Raw genomic sequence first — 23,266 nt, 5'->3', positions numbered from 1 at the left:
TCCACAGTAGCCTTAGACACATACTTTTTTTTTTTTTTTTGTCTTTTTTGCCATTTCTTGGGCCACCCGTGGCATATGGAGGTCCCCAGGCAGGGGTTGAATCGGAGCTGTAGCTGCCGGCCTACACCAGAGCCACAGCAACGCGGGATCCGAGCCACGTCTGCAACCTACACCACAGCTCAGGGCAACGCCAGGTCCTTAACCCACTGAGCAAGGGCAGGGACCGAACCCGCAACCTCATGGTTCCTAGTCAGATTCGTTAACCACTGCGCCACGACGGGAACTCCGACACATACTTCTTGTAAGGTTACTTTTATTTCTGGAACAAATGGATGTTGCACTTGGATTTGGGTAGCAGATGTTTAGGGTGGGTGAATATGTCTGATTTTTCCCAGGAGTGAAGGGACAGTGTCATCAGGAAAGGTGTTTCAATTGTATTTGAATATGCATATTGATCATTGGATCATTTTGTTGGTATTTGTGCTGAGTAATATGGGAAATAATCTCAGCCGTATTCTTACAGTGTCTTGTTACGTGTGGAAAAGGAACAAAGCAGCGGCAGGTGTGGTGTCAGCTGAATGAAGATCACTTGAGTGATGGCTTCTGTGATCCAAGTACCAAACCTGAGTCTCTGAGACCATGTGAGCTTCATACGTGTGCTTCCTGGCAAGTAGGACCATGGGGTTCTGTGAGTATACGATAAGGGGTTTTTTGGTTTAATCCATCTTTAGAGAATGGCACAGAAGTTGTGGTATGTTCACTCTTTTAGTGGATGCATCTAAATTTCCAGGTTTTTTGGGAAAAGACTCCTCTTATTTGCACAATTTTGCCAGTTACTGGTAATTTTGTTGCAGTAAACACTCTAGCTTTGTTTTTCAATTCGCTCGTGTTAATCAAAATGCTACAAATTTTATGCTTTATCAACTTTATTGAAACCATAAATATTTTCGGGTTTGGTGTCTAAATTATTATCATTATTGTATTTAGAGTAGGCGTTGTTGGGAAGTTTTGCCAAAAAGGTGCTGGGAATCTGATGGCAACTTCTTATCCTGTGCGGGTTGCCATAGTGGCTGGGAAACCTTCTCTCATCTGCCTTTTAATTCTTTCCTGTGGTCCTCCTTCTTTATTCTTGGCAATTTACTTAGCATATTAAATAACATGCATATGCTAGTGTGATTTTGAAAGGTATTTAGTTTTCCTAAACTGTATTAACTCTTTACGATATTGGGCTTCTGTTGATATTCTTACATGATAACTATTTGGTTTGCTTCATTTGTTTTTGTTTTTTGTTGGCCATGCCTGTGGCATGCAGAAGTTCCTGGGCCAGTGGTCAGACCTATGCTGGAGCAGTGACAATGCCAAATCCTTAACCTGCTGAGCCACCACAGAACTCTATGACAGCTTTTTAAAGGGCAATTAGCATTAATAGTTGTCCATTTTAACTTTACTATTTGATTAGTGTCTACATACATTTGAATAAAGATGTTATGTTGGTTACATTTGCTAATTTTAAGTCTAGAATCTGGTATAAAGGACTAATAAAAAGATCTACTGAAAGTAGATTCTTTCCTGTGTATACATTAAGAAAATTAAATTTATGTAATTTTTGAATAATGGTGTTTGGTATCTGTTTACATTTTTTTTTTTTTTAGTGCACAGCCACGTGTGGACAGGGGTACCAGATGCGTGCTGTGAAATGTGTCAATGAGCTACTTAGTGCAGTCTTAGATGACAGACTGTGCCATGGAGCTAGTCGCCCAGGTGACAGGCAGGTAAAGGATTATAATAAAAAATTTTTTCTTTTTTTTTTTTTGGTCTTTCTGTCTTTTCTAGGGCCGCAACCACTGCATATGGAGGTTCCCAGGCTAGGGGTCTAATTGGAGCTGTAGCCACCAGCCTACACCAGAGCACTGCGACACTAGATCTGAGCCACATCGGTGACCTACACCACAGCTCACGGCAATGCCAGATCCTCAACCCACTGAATGAGGCCAGGGATCGAATCTGCAACCTCATGGTTCCTAGTCAGATTCGTTAACCACTGAGCCATGACGGGAACTCCTAAAAAATTTTTGATAAAGGAATGTTATTGATGTGTTACAAATGATTTACATATGTGTTTTTTCCACTTATCTATATGCCTTAAAAATGTATGTGGCAGTTCCCCTTGTGGCACAGTGAAAATAAATCTGACTAGTATCCATGAGGATGAAGGTTCGATCCTTGGCCTCACTCAGTGGATCAGGGATCCAGCATTGCTGTGAGCTGTGGTGTAGGTAGCAGACACAGCTCAGATCTAGCATTGCTGTGGCTGTGGCGTAGGCTGGCAGCTGTAGCTCTGATTGGACTCCTAGCTTGGGAACTTCCAAATGCCGCGAGTGCAGCCCTAAAAAAAAAATGTGTGTGGACATCAGAGAGGTGATTGTTCTTGGTTTTGTCAGCTTTATTGATGAATTGTTTTACTCTGCCATTGGATCACTCATTTATCTTACACTTCCATCTGTTGAACTGCGGAAGGATGATGTGTATTACTTTGAATATCATGAACTTTTAAAGTGTGTCATATTGCTTAAGGTAGTATTCCATGTTCACTCAGAATGTTTCAGCTTAGTGGTATTTTAAAAGGACTGTTATTCTTTTCTTTTTCAGCCATCACACAGAATCATCCAAACTTTAGTCTTCAGAGTTATACCATCCACTTCTAGCCCCTGAAAGTACTTTGTGCTTTTGAAAAATAAAAACCTTTATGTTGCTTATTTGTAACTTAGTATGCAGTTGTTCTGGAATTATATACATATATGGAAGAAGAAGTGAAGAATAAGATTTAGTACAAATCAGAATGGTTAATTCATTGATGTTTTATGAGATCCATTTTTCTTTTGAACAGGACTGTATAGTTACACCTTGCTCAGTTATCCCTAAAGTTGGGGCCACTTCACTGCCAGCTGTTCCCATGGGAAAGATAGCACAATGGCGATATGGTTCTTGGACCCCAGTAAGTGCATTTCTTTAAGAGGTAGAGTGTTTCTGTTATCGAGGCTTTCAGACATCCACACAGTGTTTGCTATGGATTTGCCAAATTAACGTATACATTTGTTTTCAGGTATTTTGATGGTGTGGAAAAAGCATAATGTTTAGAATTAGATAATTTAATGTTCTGCCTTTCAACAGCGCTGTGTCTCTGGGCAAGAAATTTAAGTTTTCTAGGCCTATTTTCTCATCTACCAAGTGGGGATTAAAAATATTTATGTCACAGGTTGTTACAAGAAGGGAATGTGATATTAGGCTTTTTATCTGCCTCTATTTCAAGTTCTACATATTCATGTTGTTTTTCTCAACCAAAAGCTTTGATCCATTTGGGGTATATACTTGCTTTAGTCATATGAAAAACGTATTTTTAAGTTTTCATATATTCTCTGAATATTTTAATTGTGAAGCCCTCTCTATTACCTAGATCTTTCAAAGTTATTTTAAATGATATCTTAAGATTCCTTTTTTGGGGGGTGAGGGGCGCCCCAGTGGCGTATGGAGATTCCCAAGCCTAGGGGTCCAATCAGAGCTACAGCTGCCGGCCTACACCACAGCCACAGCAACGCGGGATCCGAGCCACATCTGCGACCTATACTACAGCTCATGGCAATGCCAGATCCTTAATCCACCAAGAGAGGCCAGGGATCGAACCTGAAATCTCATGGTTCCTAGTCAGATTTGTTTCCACTGCGCCATGACAGGAACTCCAAGATTCTCTTTTATAAAGGGAAATTGAGTGTTGTGTTTCCTTGTCACAAATACCTGATTTGTAAAATTTATTTTTTAAACTCATGGGAATGTTCACTGCCCTGTCTTTGACTCAGGAATGATGCCAGGTGATAGTACTTATAATATAAGTCTTTTTAAGAGTGTGATGTTTAGAAATTTGAGCAACAGCCCAAATATAAGGGAGGTGGGAGTGTACTGTGTAACCCCTTTGTATTATCTGACTTTTTTAGTGCTCCGTGTCTTGTGGAAGGGGCAGTCAAGCCCGCTATGTAAGCTGTCGTGATGCTCATGATGAAATAGCTGATGAATCCTATTGTGCCCATATACCCCGACCTGCTGACATATCTCTCTGTTTTAGCCCTTGTGGAGAATGGCAAACTGGGAATTGGTCACCGGTAAGTATTTTTATGTGAAAAAAAAGTGATGTGAGAAATTTAAATACAGTGTTTGCTATTTAAGACCATGTGGTTTATTATGTTATAAATGTCGGCTGCATTTATGATCAGTGTTCAGCTTCCTGTGGCCATGGAAAAACAACCCGACAAGTTTTATGCATCAACTATCATCAGCCAATTAATGAGAATTACTGTGACCCTGAAGTGCGCCCTTTGATAGAGCAAGAATGTAACCTGGCAGCCTGCCCACCCACGTACGACCACTTTCCGAGTTCCTCTGAGCAGCCAAGCCATTTTCGAGGCAGGAATTTTCCATTAACTCACAAACCAGAAGATAATCAAAATCAGGGGTTCCATCCATCCATCAGAGGAAACCAGTGGAGGACAGGACCGTGGGGATCAGTAAGCCCTCTTTATTGAGTAATATTAATTCTATCATTTTGTTTTGTTATATTGCCTTTTAATAGATAGGTATGTAATGACATCAAATGCTTTTAGGGCTAAATTTTTCTGGAGATCAATAGTTTAAATCTTAAAAGGATTAAGCAAGTTTTGAGGCAGATTATAAATCCCTGGAGTTCTTATTGAATTATATACACTAATGTGATATTATGACTACAGAGGAATGCACTTGAAAACAATCTTAGAGGTTGTTACAGTGAAAATAAAAGAAAATCTTTTAAGAGTTAAGACTACACATCTATGTGAAGAAATAATATCAAACCCAGAAATTACTGAGACTAGCAGTACAGTAAACTGATGTAAAATCATGATTACCACAAAAAGTACAATTGCTGGCCATACTTTACATGAGATTAATGATACAGAATAAAGAAAAACAATGTTAAGTAATTTAACATTAACTTTTGTGAGACCTGAAAGCTTTAATTCCTTTTTACTTAAAGCTTTGGATAAGGGTGAATTTCCTTTGTAAGCTTTAAAACATCACCTTTTTATCAAACAAGTGCTAATGAAACCCCTAGAAAACTCAAGTTTTGGGGGACATATTTTTTTTTTGTCTTTTCTGGGGCCGCACCTGCGGCATATGGAGGTTCCCAGGCTAGGGGTCTAATCGGAGTTGTAGCCGCCGGCCTACGCCACAGCCACAGCAATGCAGGATCCAAGCTGCGTCTGCAACCTACACTGCAGCTCACAGCGACGCCAGATCCTTAACTCACTGAGCGAGGCCAGTAATCAAACCTGCAGCCTCATGGTTCCTAGCTGGATTCGTTAACCACTGAGCCACAACGGGAACTCCAGGGGACAGATTTTCTTGATTCAAATTATGATTCGAGTGAAGGGGGAATGGTTAACGGGAGAGTTTAAATTTGCGTCAAAGTGCTGTTTCGTTTTGTTCACAATATAATTTTGTGGTATGGAATCTGCAGTTTGTGTGTTTCTGTGTTCTCCCCTTTTCAGTGCTCCAGCAGTTGTGCAGCAGGTGTCCAGCGCAGAGTTGTGGTCTGCCAGGATGAAAATGGACAAAGTGCCAGTTACTGCGATGCAGCCTCCAGACCCCCGGAGTTGAAGCACTGTGATTTGGGACCTTGCCCACGATGGAGCTACGGAAGCTGGGGAGAAGTAAGTCTAATATTTCCTAAACTTGTGGAAATCATGGCATCTCAGAAGACCAAAAGTTAAGTATGTCATGCTGTTAGACAATCTCACTTCACTCTACCATAAGGAAAGACTTTTCTTTTTAATTGAGTCAGTAAAACCATGTTTTTTGATAGATATTGTGTCATGGTATAAATCACTCATTCATATGTATACTTTAGATCTTTAACAGAATCCAGTGTGCTAAGCAATAGGTCTGTGACCTATTAATACCGCTCTAAAATTAGCCTGTTATTGTTTTAATTTCTTAGAAAATTAGATTCATATAAAGATAAAAATTACAGTTATATATAGGCATGTTTATATCCTATTACTGAACTATTCATTTCGTATATCTTTTAAATGGATAGCTGTCAATTTTTAAGTACTTTTTCATGTCCTAGCATTCTTTTAAGCACTGGAAATATGAAGATAATTTTTAAAAATTTTAATAGTTGTAATGAATACTAATTCCACCTGTTCTATGGATGAGGAAGAAGAAGGACCTACACTGGCTTTGGATGGATAAAACAAACCACCAATTTAGTCTTTTTGTGTGTGTGTCTTTTTAGGGCCACCCTTTCAGTATATGGAAGTTCCCAGGCTAAGGGTCTAATCGGAGCTACAGCTGCCGGTCTACACCACAGCCACAGTAACACCAGATCTGAGCTGTGTCTTTGACCTATACCACAGCTCACAGCAATGCTGGATCCTTAACCCACTGAGCGAGGTCAGGGATCGAACCCACAACTACATGGTTCCTAGTCAGATTCGTTTCCGCTGCGCCACGACGGGAACTCCCAAACCACCAATTTAATTAGTCAAATATTTTTGCTTAATGATTTTTAGTGTGTTTTCTCTCCATTGGGAATCTGGAAATCATGGGTAAAGTGTACATGTCTGGACCAGGTGCTAATAAATATCAAATGCATTTTAAAAATGTACTTTTGGAGTTCCCGTCATGGCGCAGTGGTTAACGAATCCCGCTAGGAACCATGAAGTTGAGGACTTTGGTCCTTGTGATGTTGATATTGCCCTTTTAAAATATGGCCGTTAGCGGAGTTCCCGTCGTGGCTCAGTGGTTAACGAATCTGACTAGGAACCATGAGGTTGCGGGTTCGATCCCTGGCCTTGCTCAGTGGGTTGAGGATCCAGCGTTGCCCTGAGCTGTGGTGTAGATCGCAGATGCGGCTCGGATCCCGCGTTGCTGTGGCTCTGGCGTAGGCCAGCATCTACAGCTCCGATTGGACCCCTAGCCTGAGAACCTCCATATGCTGCGGGGGCAGCCCAAGAAATAGCAAAAAGACAAAAAAAAAAAAATGTACTTTTACCTTCCAAAATGAAAGCAACTTTTTCATTTCTGGGTTAAATATCATTGTAAAAATTCAAATAATAATAAAATTGTGAAAATATAAGAACTTTTAACATTTGGATACATTTCCTGCCAGATTTTATTCTGTGTAGGTTCCAGAAATAGGTTCATATGCTGCTTTGCCATCTACTGTTTTCATGTAATAAATACTATCTTTCTATATTTACAAATTTAGATCTCCCTTATTAGCTTTCATGGCTACATAGTCACCTTTTGATAGGATACCATACATTATGTAGTTAATACCTATGACAGTACTAATTCTTAAATTTTTATCTTTTTAAAGAAATTATAGCACTAGAACTTTGATTACTTTTTATCCAGAAAGAAATGGTAAGAACTATGAAGAAAGAGTAAACATTAAACTCTACTGATTATATATTCAGTATTGAATAAGACAATATAATGTTCTCTTTGGAGCCACCCAGTTTTGACTTTTCTTCTTATTTTTAGTGTACGCAAACATGTGGAGGAGGAATAAAATCGAGATTTGTAATATGTCAGTTTCCCAATGGCCAGATATCACGAGAGCAAAACTGTGACCTCGTAAACAAGCCACCCAGTGTGGTGCAGTGTCATATGCATGCGTGCCCTGATGATGTGTCATGGCATCGGGGACCATGGAAATCGGTACGATAGTATTCTTATTTTTATCTTTCTGTTTTGTTTTCTTTTACTCTGTCCTTTTTAATTCAGTTTCTTCTTCTCTTTATAAATTGGCTTGCACACACTTTATCTTCTGATTTTTTTTTTTAAAACAGACTCTTGGCCATCTTGGCTTGTATTATTAAATTTAATAGTTTGGAAAAAGAACCCATTCAATTTCAAGTACTGTAATATATACATGTATGTATAATAGTTTTATACATTATAAATGTATTTATTTTTTTATAAATGAATTCTGAACCATAGCACTATTCCAGTGGAAGTATTTTTCTCCAGGACATCTTTGGCTTGCCCGCAAAAATAATCAGAAGTGTTTTACTATTTACATTTATATATAATATTAACATTGTGCTTGTAACAATGGCAAGTTAAGGCTGTGTCTTGTATGAGTGTATAACTGTATGTGGCTTTTGTCTGTCAATGTCCAGTAACTGATCTAAAAACAAATAACATTCTTGTTTTTATCATTGTTAAACTGAGTATTTTATTTGAAAATGTGAAACTATGTGAAAAAAAGAAATTTACTTACACAAAGTAAATTAATTGTTTACAGTTTGCTACATACATCATGGAAAAGTATGATTTATGTAGTAACTTATAGTACTCATTTTTCCACTGTGTGGAATTATGTTTTGGGATGTTTTAATTTTTTTGAGCCATAGATAAAAATTCATAAATATTCATAAAAATTCATGAATTCCTCTAGTACTTTTTTCAAATACCCAGGTTTTGAAGAGTAACTAATATATAAATATATTGAAATCAGCATTTTGGTCACTTTTGATAGAAAAACCAATTATATATTTCTTTCAAGTGAAAAACTGGAGTATATATTTATAATTCAATTTATAAAGTTAAACAATTCTTTATTTGGGAAATAATTATAACTCTGGTTTTCTAACTAACCCTGATGTGCACACTTGTTTTACTTTGCTCAACTCAAAGCTTTACAATGAAATATAGCCCTGTTACAACTCATGCTATTTGAAGAACAGGTCAACTATTTCAGGCTGAAGTTCATCTTTATAGTCAGTGTGACTGATACAAAACTGATACAACAGAACATTTTAACTTTACAGGAGGATCTTAAAGTTAAATTGCTGCTTTAGAGAGCCATCACTTTGGGGGAACTATCAAAAATCATATTTTGCCATGGAAAGTGTTCACATTTTTACTTAATAAAATGTTCCCTGACCATCTGCTATATCCTAGATGCTGTGTTACGGAGATAATAAAGACATATTTCTTACCCCAATGGAGTTTACAGTCTAGTTGGAGAGACATGAAGTACTGTTTGAGCTTACTCTAAAGATTTTTTTGGTTAATCATTTTAGACTGGAAATTCACTTCTCTTTACTGTATTTGTTAGATTTTCTTTCATTTTTTAATTTTTTGTCTTTTTAGGGCTGCACCCACGGCATATGGAGATTCCCAGGCTACAGGTCAAATTGGAACTGTAGCTGCCATCCTACGCCACAGCCACAGCAACGCTAGACCTGAGCTGCATCTGCAACCTACACCACAGCTCATGGCAACGCCAGACCCTTAACCCAATGAGTGAGACCAGTGATCAAACCTGCGTCCTCATGGATGCTAGTCAGATCCATTTCCACTGAGTCACGATGGGAACTCCTATTTTCTTTCATTTTATTAATTTGATTTGCAAGCTTAGTCCTTAATAAGACTTAATCCATAGATTGCCTTCTTGGAGTTTTGCCTCAGTTAGGATAGCAGATGCCTAACCATCAGTGAGAGATTGAATTGTAATGGCATTTGTTTCTGAGCACAACAGTTTTATTTTCTGGGCTCATTCCTGACTTTGTTATTTCGCAAAGCATTAAACATTGACTTGTGTCTCCTGCTTTGTGCTAGGTATTGATGTTCCTAAAATTAAGTGCTTTTGAGTCAGATTTTCTATTTCAAGGGTCAGCAAACTGTAAAATCTGGCCCATTGCCTATCTTTGTAAGTTCTGTGGAACACAGTCATGCACAGTTTAAATGTATTATCTATGGCTGCTTTTGCACTACAAAGCAGAGTTGAGTAGTTGCAATAGAGACTGGTCCTCAAGGCTTGAAATATTTACTGTTTGGTCCTTTCTGGGGAAAGCTTATAGACTCCTGTTCGATTTAATAAACATCATAACACTTTTAAAATTTAACATTAAAAAGTACTTAAAATTAAAGCATATTAGAATTGCAGATACTCATTTGGGATCAGTTTTAGATGTTTTTGATCCTTCGTTTAGTATTTTAAAATATTTAAATGTTTATCGGTCTTTTCTACGTCTTCATTATGGTATTCACACATTTTTTTCCCCAGCTTTATTAGGATACATCGTGTCATATAATATTGTGCAAGTCTAAGGTGTACAGTGTCACACAATGTTTATTGTATTGGAATGTATCTAATACTATATTCCAATATATTTGTGTCATGCTATTTTTTCTTGGTATGTAAATGATGTCATAAGTGAAAAACCTGAATGTTCATTAAGATCTATGCATGGGTAACTTCTTCAACCTCACAATAAGGAATGCCCAAGAAAACAGTAACCACAAATTACAAAATAGTAAGATGGACATATGCAATTCTTCATTGTTTAATATATATGTATTCAACAAATGAGTTCATTCATTAATTCAGTCTTTGCACTAGTAAAGAACTGTAATCGTTTTTTGATAAACTGAAGATAAAAATTTAAAAATCGCAATAGATGTATATATCAGAATTTTTATAAACTTTATTTATTTACTTTTTATAGGTATAAAGTAAATATATACATTAGAGTGCCTGGATTTCTTATTATATGAAGAATTTTATTCCTTAAATTAGCCTTTTATATTAAAAGGGCTTAACTGATCTGAAGTTTTGTTGTTAAAACCAGATGTAACCTTTTACCTCTTTCAGTGTTGCTACATATTAGCCAAACTTCAAAATACCTCTTATTAACATATCAGGTTAATATTCTTTCATGGATAACTTTAATTTCATCACATTTTCTTTACTAGGTTAGAAGGCAAAATATTTGTGTGTATGTGTATATACATACATGTATGAATGACATGAAATCTTAAACACTTTTCATTTTAAGGCAAAATTAAAATACAAAGTACTGAATCTTTTAATGTAACTAGGAAAAAAGTTGTAAATACACATTTAAATTTTCTCCATGTTGGAAATCTTCCGTTGTAATAATTTATAAACATGATTAAAGAGAGGAATAAATAAATCTTAACCTATGTCTGTTAATTTAATAACTGCATTTTTGTGATTAGTCAATGTGAAATGATTGTATTTTAACCCTTGTTTATTAATGATGTGTCGTGATTTTGTGTTTTGCCTAATTCACATGTATGTTGTATTTTTACTCCTGGATCAATATCTAAAATGTTAAGCCACTGAACATATCCTGTATTGTAAGGAATTCCTCTTTTCTTTTAATGGTGTTTTTCTTAAATAACAAATTATTAATTTTTCTTATTAAACATTTAATTGTTGAATAGTATATGTTTTCATAATTTTCCTGAGTATATGAGTATATATAAGCTACTGCTATTTTTCAGCTAATCCTATTAGAAACTGACATTGGTATATAAAAATAAGATTTGCTGTTTAGCTATCAATTTTTAAATATTATAAATTTAATGTTCTTTTCATATAGTTGAAATAGTGAATAAAATTTTATTATGTAAATAAACTTATCTGGTAAGTTAACAATAGATGTGCTCATACCAAAGTAATCTTTAAAAGGTGAGTGAAAGTTTTAATTTTTTTTATATAGTAAGGAATTCTACATGTCATATAAACTATGCCAGCAAATACTCCTTAAATAAGCTTATGTTGATTTATATTTCACCATAAAACTCATTTAAGTGATTCCTTTTCCTAGATTTCCTATGTAAAATGAATTTATGTTTGATAAGAAAATAATGTGCATTCTTAGGTTAATGATGATCCAACAGAAGTAAAGAGAATTTTTTTTCCATTAAAGATTTTTTCCTCTAAGAATGAGAAAATTGTTTTTTTAAAAAGTGAAAGCTTGATACTTGAATCCTCTTGATTCTAGTCCTTTTCCCCAAAGTGTTTCTTTTTAGAATAATATCCTCCTGTACATCGTGTTAAAAAATATATATCTACATAGTACTAAATTTTGATATGATATAATAGAATGTGACAAATAGAAGCACTTTCAGAAATGAGCATGGGATAGCCACACACCTAGTAAATCTGCAGTTTGTCCATTTAACAATTGTTAAGAGTTAAACAATTGTTAACAGTTTTGTGTAATGAAAGAACACTGAGTGTCTGAACAGAGGGCTTGGGTGGCCTCTTAACCTGTAGCTCCCACTCAAGGTGGAATGCACTGGGGGGGAAACTTTTTACTGGCTCCACTGCTCCTGGCCTGGCAACAGCCAGGGGAACAAGGTAACGTGTGGGAAAACAGTTTCAAGAAACTGTCAGGTCTTTGTAAAGTGGAATGTTCAGTAAAACCATTTATAGTAATTGAGTGTTTTCTTAAATTTGGAAAAGACCCACATAAGCATAGTAATCTGGAAATCTCCTTTATTTCTAATGTACCATAGAAAGCATTAACTATTAGTAAGTATTGAAATAACGATTCCACCTATAGTGCCATATCATTCTATGATCCATTCATTGACTTCCCCCCAAATTATGAGTATCCTGCACATGTTAGGCATTGTGTTGGTCACTAGAGGTAAATTAGGTACAGTTCCTGTGTATAGAGAGTTTGCAGTTTGGTGATGCATGTACTAAGTAAACAGGTGAATAGAAGCAGAATGGGATTCCTATCTCATTTCAGTAACAACTTTTGTGATCTATAATACTGAGGGCTCAGTAGATTTATAATTATCCAAGAATTATTAATAAAGATTGTAATTGACAACATCATAATCCTTCCAGGATATCCTTCTAGAAAGCCTAAATGAGTAGGATGTATTCCATTATAACCTGGCAAGAGATGAGTGGTGTCCTAAATCCCTATGCTAGAATAGTTTCTGCGAAATCACAGCGTCTTTATTCTTTGTGTGCATGGATATCATGAGTCATCAAAAGGGAGAATGTGGACTGGTTGATAGTTTGCCCTAGATAGGATGATTTAAAAATAATTTTCAAGGGAGTTCCCGTCGTGGCGCAGTGGTTAACGAATCCGACTGGGAACCATGAGGTTGTGGGTTCAGTCCCTGCCCTTGCTCAGTGGGTTGACGATCCGGCGTTGCTGTGAGCTGTGGTGTAGGTTGCAGACGCGGCTCGGATCCCGCGTTGCTGTGGCTCTGGCGTAGGCCAGTGGCTACAGCTCTGCTCTCATAATATTTGTAAAATAATCATAAGATTGTAAAAGAAGAGACTTGTAAATGTGGTAAGTTGAGTGAAGGTAAAATGTAGAGTCTACAGTAACTCTAAAAAAACCTCCATATCAAATAGTGATATGCCATATTTTCCTTTATGTTTGCCTTTTTTTAATGGATGGTTATATTTCTATGATAATTCAATTTTTCTAGGCATAATGCTTCAGAATCTTTAAGGATCATTTGAAACAGATTTTTAGACGTTTTTAAGAGCAAGGTCTCAATATCTGTGTTTTGTATGGAACTGTGTAAATAAGATATACGGGATTGCTAGTATTAGTGCATTTAGGGAATTCCCACTGTGGCACAGGGGGTTAAGGATTCAGCATTGTTGCAGCTGTGACATAGGTTGTGGCTACAGCTCGAGTTCAGTCCCTGGCCTAGGAATTTCCATATGCCATGGGTGCAGCAAATATATATATATATGTGTGTGCATTTAGATACCCTAATTTTTGTTACAATTTTCTGTCCACTCTAAGTAGACCGAGAATCATATTTTAGTTCCTATTAATTACAACAGAGTCAAACATCAATATTTTAAAGGGTATATTTAACATTTTCTAGACGATTTCTATTTTTGTAATCATATGTACATGTCTCAGTAAAATATTTTCAGCATGTATGTACCCTTGTATATTACTAGATATGTATATATTACAAACACAAACTAATATATAAATGTGATTTATATAACATGCACAAGCATGAATTTAAAAGTATAAGGTGGAGTTCCCATTCTGGCTCAGGGGGTTAAGAACCCGACTAGTATCCATGAGGTTGTGGGTTCGATCCCTGGCATCACTCAGTGGGCTAAGGATTGGCACTGCTGCAAGCTGTGGCATAAGTCACAGAAGGGCCTTGGATCTGGTTGGCTGTGGCTATGGTGGAGGCTGGCAGCTGCAGCTCTGATTTGACCCCCAGCCTTGGAACTTCCATATGCCACAGGTGTGGCCCTAAAAAAAAAGAAAAAAAGTATAAGATGAATACTTAATATTAAATGCATTTTTTATTTTATAGATTATAAAAGTTTTCTCTCACTGAACTATTTTTACAATCATCTCATTTAAAAAAAAAAAGTGGTAAAATATTTCACTAGATTGAAAATCTGGGTTCAACACTGTTAGAGCAGTTCAAAAGTCTGGTTTATTCCAGGACTTCCCTTGTGGCCAATAGCATAATTACAACATAGCAATGTCACTGCTATGGCTCTGGTTTGATCCCTGACCCTGGAACTTTCACATGCTGTGAGTGCAGACAGAAAAAAAAAAAAAAAAAAAAAAGAAAAAAGAAAAGAAAAAAAAAAGAAAATCTGATTTACTCTAATAGTGATAGTGATTTCTGTAGCTTAAAAAAATAACTGTGCAAAAATGCATACCTCCATAAAGCAAAGTTTTTCTTTAGGTATTCCTGTTATAAACTGCTAATTGATTTTAAACCCAATCTATCAGTTGTTCAAAAAAATTTTATTGAAATTTGACATATTTCCATTTTCCATCCTGTCATTCACTTCTTGAAAGGTCCTGGAAGGAGTTATGTCTTCATTTTTTTTTCCTTTTATTTTTATTTATTTATTTATTTTTCCCCATAGTGGCCCATAAACTTACAGCCTGAATTCCTAATTTCAGGCAATGTAACAGAGTGCCCTGATGATACTGCTCTGTCATATGTGAAGCCACATCTAGTCCTGGGATCTCTCAGAGAGATAGCTCAAGATCATGCAGAAGAAGAAGTCAAAATTGGTCTGTAAGAAAGTAAATCTTTGAATAGAGTTACAGTTTCTTTTTTTTTAATTTTTTATTACTCAAATGAATTTATCACATCTGTAGTTGTATAATGATCATAACAACCCAACTTCACAGGATTTCCATCCCATAACCCAAGCACATCCCCCCACCCCCCAAACTGTCTCCTCCAGAGACCATAAGTTTTTCAATGTCTGTGAGTCAGCATCTGTTCTGCAAAGAAGTTCAATCTGTCCTTTTTTCAGATTCCACATGTCAGTGAAAGCATTTGATGTTGGTGTCTCACTGTATGGCTGACTTCACTTAGCATGATAATTTCTAGGTCCATCCATGTTGCTAAAAATGCCAGTATTTCATTCCTTTTAATGGCTGAGTAATATTCCATTGTGTATATGTACCGCATCTTCTTGATCCACTCCTGCCGATGGACATTTGGGTTGTTTCTGTCTTCATGTTTAACAGTGTTAAAACTCAGTGAAACTTTGAATGATTGGAAGCAATTTAAACATATTAGAAATTTTTGCTTTAGAGTTTTAAAAATATTCTTTGATGAATTTTTATAGTTGGCATATTGATTATGGTAACAAAGTCCCATAACACTAGAGACACTCAAACATTTCAGAATGTTCTCTCCTTAGGAGAAGTATTTTCCACAAGTAGTTGCTTTCTTGTCCACTCTTCAATGTCCCCTTTATCTTACAAGAGAAATTATGAATCTATTTAAGTATCAGGTATCCCATTTTTATCATTATTATAGGGAAAAATCAGCATGTTTGGAACAAGTCTCTTTTTGCGCTAGAAATTAGTCATTTATTTCATTAGCCCACTTGATAGGTTCCACACAATCAGCAAAAAGCTTAAAACTTAAAAAGCCAGCAGTGGCAGGGTGTCACGGTGCCCATCACAGAGTGTTATGAGTTTCCACTTGTACTATAATCCATTCATCTTCCTGAGGGGGCGTGTGTGTGAAGTGTGCCAGGTACCTGGAAAGTGGGTTGCAAGTCATGATCTTCCTGTCAGGATACCTAATGTATTATCTGCATTATGTATCGGCTTTACCTATAACCCCATAAATTCAGTTTCTTATTGTAGATAAAAACCAATATGAATGGAGACCATTAAAAAATGTTTTGGGTACTCCATTGAATCATTTTACCTCTGAGATATACTTGAGGCTTAAAAATTCAGTAATGTCTCCAAAACTTCCTACATTATACAATAAAGATTGGAATTGTGTCATTGGTTTTCAGACAACATCATCTGCTTCCTGGTTGTACTCCCTATCCCCAAGATTGTACTTAAACTCACCAGAGTGCCTAAATCTAATAGAATTTATGTAGGAAGGTGTTCTATCAATGTCCTGTTTTCATGCGACCTTTGTACTAAAACGCTGGTTCCGTGTGATACCCACATGCATCATATGGTATTCATGTATTTGTGAGGAGTTGAGTGAAATATTATAAAGATGTTGGTAGATCACATAACAAATATCTCTGTGCCAGTTGTAAGTGAGCTCTGAAGAGATCCTCTAGGATACCTCAGAGCTATTTTCAATCTCCCTGTACTCTTGACATTTTGCAGTTTTGACTTGGGGAACCTCAGAGAGTTTGGAAGTAACTGTGAAGGGAATGGTGGCCGCTGAGCTTCAAAAAAATCCTCATCAATCCATTCAAGATTATTAAGAGCCCATCTATAAAAGGCACTGGTCTAAGAGAGCAAAAGGTGAATAAGAATGAAATACTGGACTCAAAAGACTCACAGTCTAGGGATAATCAAACATACGCATAAATAACTATAACAAGGCAGAAAGGGATATCATGGAAAGTCAGAAAATATGCATCCATTTGGAGAAATGTTAGGCTTTATGAAGAAGGCATGACCGTTGTTAAATGGATAGAATTTGAGTGGGAAAAGAGGTACAAGGTAGAAAACCATCCTTAGCAAAACCTGAGGCAAGAAAGAGTAGTTTAATTTGAGTAGTATAGTTGGATTTGTGAGAGACAAGGGGTAGGAATAAAATTAGAAATATAAGTTGGGCTATATCAAGGAGGACAAAGTAGTATCATACTTAAGAGAGTTTAAAAATTACAAAGTTTTATAATTTTTATAAAAATTCTATAACCTTATAAAAAACCATTGAATTTCTTGGAGTGGTATCAGAGCAATGTTTTAGGAAGATTAATATCATAAAGCATAAACACATTGAAACTACAAGATACTGGAGATAAGAAGTTCCAGAAGGGGCTTTTCTAAAAGTTTAGGTGATTTGGAGTTCCCACTGTGGCTCAGCAGGTTAAGAACCTGACATAGTGTCTATGAGAATGTGGGTTCAATCCCTGGCCTCGCTTGGTGGATTAAGGATCCAGTGTTGCTACAAGCTGCGGTGTTAAGTTGCAGACGTGGCTCAGAGGAGCCGTTGCTGTGGCTGTGGCATAGACAGGCAGCTGCAGCTCTGATTAGACCCCCAGCCAGGAAAATTCCATATGCCTCAGGTGCAAATGTAAAAAGAAAGAAAGTTTAGAATGATTATTAGGGATCATGCAGTTATTTGTCAGATATTTCCAGATTATTCACCACACTCAAATTGTGGAATAGAAGATGCCAGTAGAGGAGAGATGGGACTATTTTTGGTCATATAGTGAGATGGCCTTTGCAAATGCAAGAAAAAGATGTATAAGAGAACATCATGCCAGGTATTCATTGTCAAGAAAATAAAGCTGAGAAAATCCATGGTGGATAATTTTGAGATGAATTAAGTTTGGGTTTGGAGAGAATAAAAAGTTTGGGTAATGAGTCAAGAATCTGAGAGTACTAGGATTACAAACCACAGACTGAGGGGTCTATGTGATGGTGCATGACTTGGTGTATTGGCTTTATGTGATAGAATATAATCTTGACTTTACCAAAGGAAAGGTAAATTTTCATTTACCCAAAAGATTTTTAAAGCAATATCATTATTCTTTTATTTACTTTTTCTTTTTTTGTTAAAGTACAGTTGATTTACAATGTTTCTTCAATTTCTGCTGTATAGCAAAGTGAGCCGATCACACCCAGTTCCTTGTACTGTAAAGTAGGAGCCCATTGCCCATCCATTCCAAATGTTACCGTTTGTAGCCACCAACCCCAAACTCCCCACCCATCCCACTCCCCTCTCCCCCGCCCTAGCAACCATAAGTCTGCTCTCCATGTCCATGATCTGCTTCAGTTTTGTAGGTAGGATCATCTGTGCCATATTTTAGATTATATGTGAGTGATATCATATGGTATTTGTCTTTCTCTTTCTTACTTCACTTAGTATGAGAATCTATAATTCCATCCATGTTATTTTGTTCTTTTTTATGGCTGAGTAGTATTCAATTGTGTATATGTACAGCATCTTCTTAATCCTAACATCTGTCGATGGACAATTAGGTTGTTTCCATGTCTTGGCCATTGTAAATAGCACTGAAATGAACAACGGGGTGCATGTATCTTTTTCAATGAAAATTTGGTCTGGGTATATGCCCAGGAATGGGATTGCTGGATCATATGGTAGTTCTGTATTTTGTTTTCTGTTGTACCTCCGTACTGTTTTCCATAGCGGTTTTACCAATTTACATTCCCACCAACAGTGTAGGAGGATTCCCTTTTCTCCACACCTTCTCCAGTGTTTGTTATTTATTTCATTTTTTTATTTTTTGTCTTTTTAGGGCTGCATCCATGATATATGGAGGTTCCCAGGTTGGGGTTGAATTGGAGCTGGAACCCCTGGCCTACACCACAGTCATAGCAATGCCAGATCTGAGCCGTATCTGCAAACTACACCACAGCTCATGGCAACGCCGGATCCTTAACCCACTGAGCAAGGCCAGGGATCAAACCTGCATCCTCGTGGATACTAGCTGGGTTCATTTCCACTGAGCCATAACGGGAAATCCCAGTGTCTGCTATTTGTTAACTTGTTAATGATGGCCATTCTAACCAGTGTGAGGTGGTACCTATTGTAGTTTTGATTTGCATTTCTCTAATAATTAGTGATGTTGAACGTTTTTTCATGTGCTTGTTGGCCATCCCTGTGTCTTTTTGGAGAAATGTCTATTTAGATCTTCTGCCTATTTTTCGATTGGGTTGTTTGGTTTTTTGTTGTTGAGTTGTATGAATTGTTTATATCATTATTCTTAAGTCAACTGAAACTTTATTTTTGTTTGTTTTGGGCGGGGGGGGGCAGTGCCTGTGGCATGTGGAAGTTCCCAGGCCAGGGATCAAACCCGTGCCACAACAGTGACCCAAACCACTGTAATGACAATGCTGGATCCTTAACCTGCTGTGCCACAAGAAAACTCAACTGAAACTTTAAATATTAGGTCTATCCTAGATTAAGAGTTGTGATATTAGAATGCCTAGGTTTGGGTTAAAACTGCTATTATTTAACTGAGTGAACTTTGGAAAGTTACCTAACATTTCTAAGATTTTGTTTCTTAGAATAAAAATAGTGCCTACCTAAAGAGGATATTTTTAGTATTAATGGAACAGTAGACAAAGTGGTTGACATAGAGCCCATTTCTTACAGACTTAGTATATTTTGCTTTTGATTATCACTTATACAATAATAAGTACTAATTCTCTTTCCTCAAAAAGCTAAAAATCCAAATGCAGCAGATAAGTATGATAACATTTTAAACAATCTGAAACAAGATCTACTGAAGCAGGAATATTCTAGTATAAGAAAGAAATCCATTTGGACCAATGTTTGGTTTTTAACTTTAAGTAAACCTTTAGGAAATGGAAACCTTTAGGAAATTTAGGAAATTCAGCAACATTTGCAATCATAATGGTGCAATTCAATGAATTTTAGTGAACACACTTGGGTAGAAAGCACTCAGACCAAGAACAGCACCCCAAAAATGTCTCCACATGCCCCCTTACAATTCCTATCCTCCCAAAGAAAGGATACCCCTAGTCTGAAGTTAAATATCACATATGTTTACCTGCCTTTGAACTTTATATAAACAGAACTTAGAGAATGTATCTGTGAGAGTTACAATATTACATTATGAGATTCATGTTGCATGTAATTGTATTTTCTCATTGCATACCAGTATTGCATGACTAAGTTAATGAATTTATATGAATATTTATTCTCCACTTGACGACCAATTGGAATTTTGTTATTAATTTGGAATTTGCAGATAATACTGTTACGAACATCTCCCACCAGTGTTCTTTTGGTGAATGTGTACAGAACAGCTATTGGGTAGGTAAATAGGAGTTGAGTCTTCATTTATGCGTATGTTCATATTTAATGGCAGTTTTCTAAAGGGATGTATAAGAGTTCCAATTGCTCCACATCCTTGTTATCCCTGGATACTATCAGACTTTTAAATACGTAATCTTCATGGATTTCTATTAAGTTACTCATTTAGTCGATATTTACATAGTAGTTACTTGTGCTAACGAGTTACATAGCACTAGGTGTGGAGGATAAAAATATGAATGGATCAGGACATATAAGATATTACACATTACAACTCGTTAAAAAACAAAAACAAAAAAAAATACATTCAAAGAGATGTCTATAATAATTTTTGAGACAAATATTTCTTTTAATGGGGTATTTAGTAATGGCAGAGACTACCACTCTAACCTAGTCCCAAAATGTAAATAAAAACATAATTGAAAATACCGTAGCAAGCAGTCAAATTTATGGGGATGCGAACTCTGGTGTAGTTATTAAAATTGTCCAAAAATGGCTTGCCCACAGTAGAAAAATTTCTATTTCTAGCCTGTAATTTTTTTCAGGGTATAAACATACAAAAGGTTGTTTTTTTTTCCTTATAGTAGATTCTACCCCTTAAAACTAGCCCAAATATAATAATATTCAATAGTTAGAACCAGAAAGCATTTTGTGTGATTCATGTTTAATCACAAGGGAGATTATTAAGTAAAGTGTGAAAATTAAAATATGCATATTATACCATATAAATGGTAATGTGCACTCTGTGAAAATATATTCTTTTTAGCAGAAGGAAAGAATAAAAGGAAATTTTTACTGCCATACTAATTTAAAAAAATGACTCCATCTGAGGGAAACTTTTTTACGGTTTATTTGTGGACCTTGGGAGCATTTTCATATCTAGGAATAGGGAAGATTATCAGGCCTGGCTCTTCCCACCTCAGAGAATACTTCTTCAGAGACCAGGCTCAAAGGAACAAGCTTAACTATAGGAGCTCATTTGGGCACCAGTCTCTAAGTTAGCATTTCATTACTAATATTGGGAAGATCTTTTTTTAATTAATTAATTTTTTTATTGGAGTGCAGTTTATTTACCATGTTGTGCCAGTTTCTGCTGTACAGCAAAGTGACCCAATCATACATAGGTATAGCTGGTTAGGTAGATAATAGATAGATAGATAAATAGATGGATATACACATTCTTTTTCTCATATTATTTTCCATCATGTTTTATACTAAGAGATTGGATATAGCTCCCTGTGCATCACTTATCCATTCTAAATGTAATAGTTTGCTTCTACTGACTCCAAACTACCCATCCATCCCACTCCCTCCCCCCGCCCCCTTGGCAACTACAAATCTGTTCTCTATGTCCCTGAGTCTGTTTCTATTTTGTAGATAGGTTCATTTGTGCCCTATTTTAGATTCCACATATAAATGAAATCATATGGTATTTGTCCTTCTCTTTCTCACTTATTTCACGTAGTATGGGAATCTCTAGTTGCATCCGTGTTGCTGCAAATGGCATTATCTTGTTCTTTTTTATAGCTAAGTAATATTGCATTGTGTGTATATACCACATCTTCTTAGTCCATTCCTCTGTCGGACATTTAGGTTGTTTCCATGTCATGGCTATTGTGAATAGTGCTGCAACGAATATGAGTACATGTATCTTTTTGAATTACAGTTTTGTCTGGATATATGTCCAGGAGTGGGATTGCTGAATCATATGTAGTTCCGTATTAGGTTTTCTGAGGAACTTCCATACTGTTTTCCATAGTGGTTGTACGAATTTACATTCCCACCAACAGTGCGGGAAGGTTCCTTTTCTCCACACCCTCTTTAGCATTTGTTATTTGTTGACTTGTTAATGATGGCCATTCTGAGTGCTCCGAGGTCTTACCTCATAGTAGTTTTGATTTGCATTTCTCTAATAATTAGTGATGTTGAGCATTTTTTTTATGTGCCTATTGGCCATCCCTATGTCTTCTTTGGAGAAATGTCTATTTAGATCTTCTGCCTATTTTTCAATTTTTTTTTTTTTTTTTTTGGTGGGTCGTTTGTTTTTTTGTTGTTGAGTTGTATGAGTTGTTTGTATATTTTGGAGATCTACATTACATGAAGCTTTCCCTTCTGTGTAATTTTTGTAGAACTAAAGTTCATCCGCCATACCTCATTCAGATAAAACAGACTGCATGTTTAAATGATCTTTGTTGTATGTATTTGCATATATATTTTTTCTACCTAGCATTTATTCGTTTATTCAGTAAGTATTTATAGATGTGGTTTCTGCTCTTATTAAGTTTAGAATACCCATGTATTCTTTTTTTTTTTTTTTTTTTTGTCTTTTTTTGTCTTTTCTAGGGCTGCACTCATGGCATATGGAGGTTCCCAGGCTAGGGGTCTAAGCAGAGCTGTAGCCACCGGCCTACGCCAGAGCCACGGCAATGCAGAATCCAAGCCGGGTCTGCAACCTATACCACAGCTCATGGCAATGCCGGATCACGAACCCACTGAGCGAGGCCAGGGATCAAACCCGAAACCTCATGGTTCCTAGTCGGATTCGTTAACCACTGAGCCACAACGGGAACTCCCCATTTATTCTTTATTTCAGCATCTTTAATCTGTGGGCATATTTTGGTAGAAAGTCTAGTTATTTTGTTGATATATAATTTATAAGTGAAAATCATCCTAATATCCAAATTTCTATTGTGTTAACAAGGATAGGGTATTTACTTAGATGTGGTTACAAAGGCCATTTAGGATTATGGTTTATATTGATGAGAGATTTGGAAACGTTTTTGTTTTTTATGAAATTAAACACTGTCTTCAAGTTTTTATGTCTGTGTCATCTCAAAGTATGAGGTTTTTATTTTTATTTTGCCTTTTTTTTTTTTTTTAAATCTTTTTAGGGCCATACCCATGGCATATGGAGGTTCCCAGGCTAGGGGTCGAATTGGAGCTGTAGCGGCCAGCCTATGCCACAGTCACAGCAATGCAGGATCCAAGCCACTTCTGTGATCTATACCACAGCTCATAGCAACGCTGGATCCTTAACCCAGTGAGCTAGGCCAGGGATCGAACCCGCCTCCTCATGGATGCTAATTGGGTTTCTTAACCACCAAGCAGCAACAGGAACTCCCCCCGCCTTTTT

At 36.5% G+C, this 23,266-nt stretch overlaps 1 protein-coding gene across 4 annotated transcripts in view; it reads left to right on the top strand.

The window, feature by feature from the left end:
* Positions 1-23,266, top strand: part of ADAMTS20 (ADAM metallopeptidase with thrombospondin type 1 motif 20) — a 170,606-nt gene that overhangs the window by 95,090 nt on the left and 52,250 nt on the right. For all 4 annotated transcript variants that reach the window (XM_021090846.1, XM_021090843.1, NM_001257275.1 and 1 more), the window contains 7 exon segments: positions 524-688; positions 1,653-1,772; positions 2,888-2,995; positions 3,990-4,154; positions 4,266-4,556; positions 5,574-5,735; positions 7,576-7,752. In XM_021090846.1, the coding sequence (XP_020946505.1) occupies positions 524-688; positions 1,653-1,772; positions 2,888-2,995; positions 3,990-4,154; positions 4,266-4,556; positions 5,574-5,735; positions 7,576-7,752 (1,188 nt within the window).

The sequence above is a fragment of the Sus scrofa genome, chromosome 5 (genome assembly GCF_000003025.6).
Source record: "Sus scrofa isolate TJ Tabasco breed Duroc chromosome 5, Sscrofa11.1, whole genome shotgun sequence".
Classification (NCBI taxonomy): domain Eukaryota; kingdom Metazoa; phylum Chordata; class Mammalia; order Artiodactyla; family Suidae; genus Sus; species Sus scrofa.
Note: the sequence above shows the minus strand (reverse complement) of the source record. Positions and strands in the feature narration are given on the sequence as shown.